Below are 8,208 nucleotides of genomic sequence, written 5' to 3'. Positions count from 1 at the left end.
ATGTTGCTTTTGAGTCCTGAGTCGTAATCCCGAAAATACATCGTATTTACCAACGAGACTCATGTATAAATGTTAATAACTATGTACAAATGTATATAGACCCATTGGTAATGTACACTCACACGCCTTTTATCTCCAAAGAGGTAGGCAGAGGCGTAACTGGTGCACCCATTTTCCGCTGGATGTATTCCGTGCCAGAGACGACGATACCACATCGGGCACAACTCCGGGCTCATACTGAGTAGTAAAATCCAATAACACTTTTCCTGACCCAAGAATCGAACCCAAGACGACACTGCAGTCATACTCTAATGTAACAATGCCACCAAGGCAGTCTATATTGGTAGAGTGATTTATAGAAATAAAATAAAAACCATGACCAGCGCCGCGTGCCTCGCTAGACAAAACGTATCGAAACTTACAATATTCATTGAATCGCATAAAATAGACATGAAACATGTTTTTATTTATCGGAAGCGAGGGAAGAATCTCATTTCCGACGGGATATTACTGGATTTATATCGTCTCAGAACAAAAGGATGTATGCCTTTTGGGGAGCTAATCTGCGCATTTTAGTAGCTCCCTATACAAGGTTTTGCTAGAGATGGCACCGGATATCTATTATAAACGACTGCATACAGACAATACTTTTTTGTACACAACTAAAGAATGAGACAAACAAACAGCTCCCCTGATGATGAACCTGACGACCGCTCATGCATCAAATTGCAAGTTCTAGTCCCTAATCCGACAAATAACAGTTAAAGATATCGGTCAATTAGTTATGATATTAAAATAGAATTGGCAAATGCGACTAGAAGAAACGACGACAGGTGAAAAAGGCACTAAGTGGTGGCCAAAACAAGGCAAACGTATCGTTGACCGTCCTGCAGCAAGATGACGATATTGTAAAGATTTCGGGGCTAACTTGGATAGGACTAGCTCCAGACCAGGAAAGGCGGAAAGTTATGAGAAAGATATAACCAGCAGTGGAACGCTGCAGGTTAGGGATGGTGCAATGCTCGAGAGAGCACCGTTAAATCATAACTCGATTTTCACACCTAAGAACACAACCGAAATTTTTACAATCAATAACTACTTACTTAAGTAACAGCGGCAAAAAGTGAAGTTCATCGAAAGGAAACCCAACATATTATAAGTACTTATGCATAAGGACGGTCTGCAATTCGTTCTAATGATAATTAAATTCTACAGAAATTTCTATATAAAGGGATGCCCACGGGAATCTGGTTATATGGACCTTTCGCCACTGCAAACGAAAGCGACATACGTTTGCATTGTAAAATGGCTGAAGAACGTCAACATTAAATGCGTTTCTTGCGATTGCAGATATCTTATCTAGGATATAATTTACTTGTTATTTCTTATAAGCCATGGTTAAGTGTTTCTACAAATGAATGACGAAACGAGCAAGATAACAATAAAAGATATATTTATTAAAATTGCCTTACAATAAGATTTTTTATTTCATTTAATAAGATACACAAATAACTTAATATCATTAATTCCAGAGGTTAAACAATTGGGTGATACGCATGCCACTTACAGGCAAATAAAACATTAACATCTTTAAATTGTTACGAATATACCACTACTTTGAAAGATGTTATCTCTGTAAAGAAACGGTACGAGAAACCCTGTCAACAACACAACCTGTTCATCCACGGAACACAGAGCAAGTAATGAGTTTAACTGTAGCTGCACTAGTTGAGACTCTGCCTACCCTTCCGGGGAGTATATATCATGTATAAAACGTAGAACTTAAAAGTTACACGTGTAATTTTTATGACAATACATTAAACTCATAATATTTAGGATATGTGATCTTATCTATTCGGGAAATCCACATTCATAATAATATCGATAGCAAAACTATTTTTTCCCATAAATCAAAGAATCTAGACATTTATGAGCATAATGTTTTTGAAAAACATGTAAGGTATTTTCGAACCCAATAAATAGCTAAAGTAATGCAAGAAACTGTTAGTTATTAGAACAATCGTAAAAATGCTGTTGCAAGAAGCACTTACGTTATTTATTTTTTATACGTTATTCGGCAGTTCTTTACAAGGTAAAATTTCATTAATTTCAATATACACCTTAAATTACCTCATTTGGACCAAAGAATCTAATATAAAGAAATTAATAAATCATAGAAGATGTCAAAACACCAATAGAATGGACAAGAATTGTGTTACGACCCACTTTACATAATAAGATTTATCTCATAAAAAATAATCTCATTTTCTCTGAGTAGATATTAAGCCGAAGTGTTCCAAGTGTATCTTTTACGGGAAGGAGGCGAACATCCGCGAGTTTCCCTATTTCGCAGCCCTCAAAGGATGTGGGGCAGCCATCCTGTCCGACACTTGGCTTGTTACTGCTGCGCACTGCGTCGAAAACCCTAGAATGTGAGTATTTCTTAAATTCCAATGAAATGACACGTTTGACAGTAAGGCTTCGACCTCCTTCCTCCTCTTCCTTCGAAATAGTAGCAAAACCATACAGAATTTTCAATTTGTAAATACTTTGTGGCACATCACCGCGCGCAATCCCTATGTATACGATGTTAAATCTAGTAATGCAATAAATAACTTTAATAGTAAAAGAGGAAATACTAACAATAGAAACTTAGTACTACAAATTTATAAAAATATTTTATTTGATACTATCAGGAATCCAGGCAACAAAGTTTGGGTAGGCGGAGAGAGCATTTCCAACAGCCAAGAGATCACTTTCAAGAGAACCGTTATCCACCCACAATACAGGACTTTGCAGCAAATTCCAATCAATGACATAGCCCTGCTAGAACTCACGAACAAATTGAATTTCACCGACAAAATCAAGCCAATAAGACTTGGTGTTGGTCGTGGATCCAAGGTGCTGTTTGTTGGCAAAGGGCTCGATGAGGTAAGAAATGATGAAACTCTGACAATTATACATGAATCGAATGTTATTGTGAACCTTAATGATACAGAATTGAACGCATTGTCAAAATTAACGTAAATAATCTATAAATCTTTTCTTTTAAATCTTGCACAGCAAAAACTGCACTTCCTAGTAACAAATGCAATGTTACCAAATACAGTTGATCTGATATAAAGTCAGTGCCAAATGAATTAATGAATACGTGGACAAACCACGAAACCTAACTCACCAGAATGAGCCACGGTAGCAGGCAGTGGCGAAACATCCATATAACCCGATTCCTGCCGGCTTCCTTTTCGTAATTTATGTAAAATCTTATTATCATTAGAACGAATAGCAGACCGCGTTTATGCATATTAGTAACTATATTATGTTATGTCGGATTCCATTTGGGAAAATCTCACCCCTCGCCGCTGGTAGCAAGCTTACACAATTACAATTGTTGTAGAAGAATAAAGATGTTCCACAACCATCCTACCAACAATGCCCTTGTTCCAGACCGGTCGTGAATCTAAGTCTATAAAGAAATTGGAACTCACAAGGCTGACGACCAAGCAGTGTTTGAGTGAAATCCCACCAAACATGCAACGCATAGTCTTACCTTATATCAAGGAGTTGGAGAAGGTCAATATCTGCGCGAGACGAACTGAAGATCAACCGGGTATATGCATGGTAAGGAAGAAACGGCTCTAAAGGCTGATCAATATAGTCAGTGTAAATAATAAGAATCTTGAAGAGTAGTCAACGTGGTCAATGTAATTACTAGTTATTATGATAAATTATATTTTGTCTTAGGGTTACGATTGCCACGCAGTGACTTTTATTGCTCTGAAATTTAAAGTCCTTCTTAATTCCTACTTTTGCTCCTCGTCAAATTATCGATAATTCATATGGTTTTATGTATAACCATGGATCATCGTAACAGCTTTCCATCAGGCGTCTCCACGCTCTTAGCCCACATCGTGCTGTACACACTGAAATACAATATATGTTACCATTTTTATTCTATTTCCCAGGGTGACTCCGGCAGTCCACTGACTCAGAATAATCAGCTGATAGGGCTCGCGTCGTACGTCGGCAACAAAGACTGTCGTAAGACCAGGCTAAATTTCTTCACCAACGTCCCCACATATACATCCTGGATCAAGTCCGTCACTAAATTGAAGTGATGGTAATACTTTCAAGGTTTTTTTTGAGGTCGGTTTTATTTTTTTTTAGTTTATATTAACTTATGTTATATTGGATTAATAAAATAACTATTATATTAAAAGCTTTCATTTGTATTCTGGCGATTGTTTAAGCAATTGGAGCAATTGCGTCATCGAATGGTTTTCCTGGTAAATAACAATCAAGTTAAACCCGGCACAACAAGCTTGTAATGTATTTATAATGTGGAGTGCTAAGGATTTGGAACAGTGGTATTCGATTTCCATCTAAGCATCATAACAATCCTGATTGTCTCAGAATCCAACGTCTGTAGTAATTCATTATTAACAGAGCATAAGGCCTTTGATGATGATGATGATGATGATGATGATGACTTAATTACACAACCCAGGATCAAACTCAATTAAATCAGATACATCAGCACACCATCCATACTGCGTTATAGAATTACACAACCAAAACAATTAGACAACACAGTATTTACCCGGTTAGTCCTACCAAAAATGTACATATGCCAATACAAAAAGCGTGGTAACAAAGGAGTCAGCATTACTGGAATCGTCGTAATTAATAAAGTCTCGCATTACGCGTACACTGTTTGCTGCGGGCACAATTAAAATGCTAATTATTTGCCGACGATTCAAATTGCGGACCGTGTTGAAGAAGTACGGAATTTTTGGGAGCTAGTAAAGTTTGTAGACCTACATCATATTAAAAAGGGCGCTTGCCGTAAATATAGCGCGATTTTAGTATTGTGTATGTTCATGCTTAAGTAACTAATAACTTTTGTTGGTAGTTTATAGAAACTAAAAAAAAACAAGGAAGAAAAAGTTGTTCATAGCTTAGCCGTTGTGGAGGATATCCCAAAATCCGAGCAATTTAATTTTCTAAGTTTTTAATATTTTTCATTGCGACTTTTATATATTTTATTTTATATTAATTAGAGAATTTAAGATAAATAAATTAGATATTAGAATAGTACGGACTATTTTGGCAAAACCAGACAGAAGTGATAAAAAACTACTGTCTCCTAGCAATTGATGATGCTTTAGTAATTACTTATGTAACTATCACTTAGGTACATTACATTGTATGTAGTAAATATATTTTTATTTATTGTGCTTGTGTTAATATAAGTTCCGATGGAGTTGGCATGTCCTTATGGATAAAACCCCGAAATAAATATAAAATAAAAAGAAATTGCGACGTTTTTAACATTATCATTTTCTATAATAGTTACCTATAGTATTCAGCGTTTTAAAATTTCTCTGTCAAAAATACACGTGATATATAATTTTATCTGCTCACTCTAAACATATTCGCGTAAACAGCTCCACGTAGAATTGCGAAGTCAATGTTTGTGAGTTTGCAAACGCGATATAACAGAATCGCTTTATTTTCGCTAGGAGCTGTACGAATTATTAATTAAGCCAACTCAATAAAATGTTGGACCAAGTGCCACATTCCGTGCGAACACATCTTTACTTAACCGCCGACAGCAAATTAAAATTATTAACATTTCCGACTAAAGTTATTTCAATGGATATTCTGGGAGTTGAGACTGAACAACTTAGAATGACTAGCGCGATGCAATACTTAAACTTAATCGTTTATTAACCGATCTGGTAAATTATTTTTTTACTAGATTTTGCTCGCGGTTTCGTCCGCGTGACAGAGTTTTGCGAGATTAAAGTCCCGCTTTATACTTTCCCGGGATACAAAGTCTGTAATCTTCCCAGGGTCTTAAACTATCTCCATACCCAATATCATAAAAATCCATTAAGTAGATTTTGAGAAAATCAATCACATACAGAAAGACAGTAAAGAGTACTTTGATTTATATTTCTAGATTTGAAAGGATATGCTTACATATTGGCCTAAAGAAATATTATTTTAAATCGGTTCAGTAGTTTAAAAAAAAAGTTGGAGGATTCATTCATCAGTTTTTTAAAAGAATCTTTACCATTTATCTTAAACTAGCTGACCCGACGGACGTTGTCCTGTCTTAACTATGTATGCACGCGCGCATTCTGTCGATCGCTGACAGTTATTTCAAACCACTAACAGTTATATAAAATTAAGTTTTCTTAAATTTTCTAATTTTCCGCGCAATTTTTTAAATTTTTTCTTTCATAAGAAGCTTCTCCTGACAATAACAAACACAACAACAAAAAATTAGTGAAATCGGTCCAGCCGTTCACGCGTGATGGCGTGACCAAGGGAAATAAGGATTCATTTTTATATAATATATAGATAAAGCATCATAGCTAAGTAACCCGCGTGAACACCTATCGCTCGTACAATTACCAACATGACGCGTCTTACGCCCATCACGTCACAATTAATTACCCAATTATGAAATATTAACTTCATTACGCTTCATGAGTGAAGATTTCCTCGTCACTGTCGGGTACAAATTAATAGGAATAAATGTAGGACCCAGAGGAAGAGATGTTTATTGAGATTTTTATACATAAACCATCTTAACAGACAGTAAAAGTTACTTTTACTGGAACTTTTGCTGTTACTGTTAAACTCGCTGAAGTGGCAGCAGCAATAACCTAATTAGAAAAATAAATAAAATAAGTACTTTTTTTATAGAGCTCAGCAAAGGACCCCAATGCACCTGATGGTAAGTGGAGTGGAGTAAAATAGAATGTCGATTGACGAGAGACGATTACCCCTAGGCAGTTGACACAATTATGCCGGCCTGTTGGAACCGGATATACACAGGCTGATCCCGGAACGCGACTCACGTGGGCCATTATGGCAGGTTTTATCACCTTGTGTACCTGTTTTGGTGACGCCACTTCCTTATTATAACGTTGTCAATCTAAGAAATTAATTAGTTGACAATATAAGGAATTAATTCAATTTTTTACAACATGGCGAGGTTTATTTTTTTATGTAATAATAAATGTCACTCACATTTAAATTTGAAATAAGATTTTTATCCCTCTCAAGACATGTAAAATATGTTGATAAACATCACAGTCATAAAGTTTACATTGTTCATCAGATCCACACATTGATGCCGAGAGAGGGGTTCACGTGCACCCTCCTGTCCAACACAAATCACAATAAAATAACTGGATGACAATGGAAACTATTGACCACAGAGATTTTATTGTGGTTTAGCATATCCAAATACATGCGCGATTTTTATACGAAAAAAAAATTTATGATATTATGTAGTACCTACTTATACAGTTACACCTCCCCAAAAGTTATCTTGGCGACGCCCATGGATCCACCGATCAAATCTAAGTAGAGCTAACCCTTAACTCTAGATTCCCTAACTGTTCAAGCAATGTCTGCATCTTCGTCAATATATATCATTATTTTTTCTATACGGAAGATATTCTACCAGGAAAAGACATTAACACTGAATTAACACGAATTTTTGTGTAGCTTCATAAATAAAATATGGTAGTATATTATCCAATATGACGTACAGAAAACACGTTTATTTCATCTTTCGCATCATTTTGGCTTCTTACGTTCACCTGTCCACACCAGGTAAAGATGAACTGCCATTCCCAGGTACGTATTCAAGAAAATTTTAGTAAACATCACATAAATATTGTATAACAGGATTATATCTTAAATTTGTTCGAACACACATGGCACTGAATGTCTTTTGTTTATTTCTTTATTTCTTTCAATTAGAACGGATAAACCAATAACACCAATTAAGTTAATAACAAGAATGAAGTTTTCGATGCATATTTAAAATTTCGGTAAGTGAAACTAAAGCATTTTTTTTTTAATTCTAAACATTTGGCGAATGAACGAATACGAACAGCCTTTGTTAGTATTTAAAAATGTTTCTGACCTAACTAACAAAACAAAATCCGATACAAATACCTCTTTAACCATTAAATACTATAAAATACATTTAATAACCAAAAAATAATAACAAAGCAACTTGTAAAATAATTAAAGCACCAGCTTTCATAAATTCAGATATATCTTAATAATATTAATAACAATTATCCACTTTTAGCAGCTATACAAATATTTAAATTTGCATGCTATGGTCTTCTATAATTGAAGAAGCATCACACTGTCAATTATAAAAATGCTACACCA

General features: G+C 35.3%; 1 protein-coding gene across 1 annotated transcript; it reads left to right on the top strand.

Moving 5' to 3' along the window:
- Positions 1-1,982: 1,982 nt before the first annotated feature.
- Positions 1,983-4,202, top strand: LOC115451324 (chymotrypsin-1-like). The gene is made up of 5 exons (XM_030179609.2): positions 1,983-2,092; positions 2,279-2,432; positions 2,697-2,931; positions 3,448-3,621; positions 3,966-4,202. Exons 1-5 carry the CDS (start codon positions 2,029-2,031, stop codon positions 4,116-4,118), a joined length of 780 nt encoding a protein of 259 aa, XP_030035469.2. The 5' UTR covers positions 1,983-2,028; the 3' UTR covers positions 4,119-4,202.
- The last annotated feature ends 4,006 nt before the right edge of the window (positions 4,203-8,208 follow it).

This window comes from Manduca sexta, chromosome 21, assembly GCF_014839805.1.
Source record: "Manduca sexta isolate Smith_Timp_Sample1 chromosome 21, JHU_Msex_v1.0, whole genome shotgun sequence".
Lineage (NCBI taxonomy): Eukaryota > Metazoa > Arthropoda > Insecta > Lepidoptera > Sphingidae > Manduca > Manduca sexta.
Note: the sequence above shows the minus strand (reverse complement) of the source record. Positions and strands in the feature narration are given on the sequence as shown.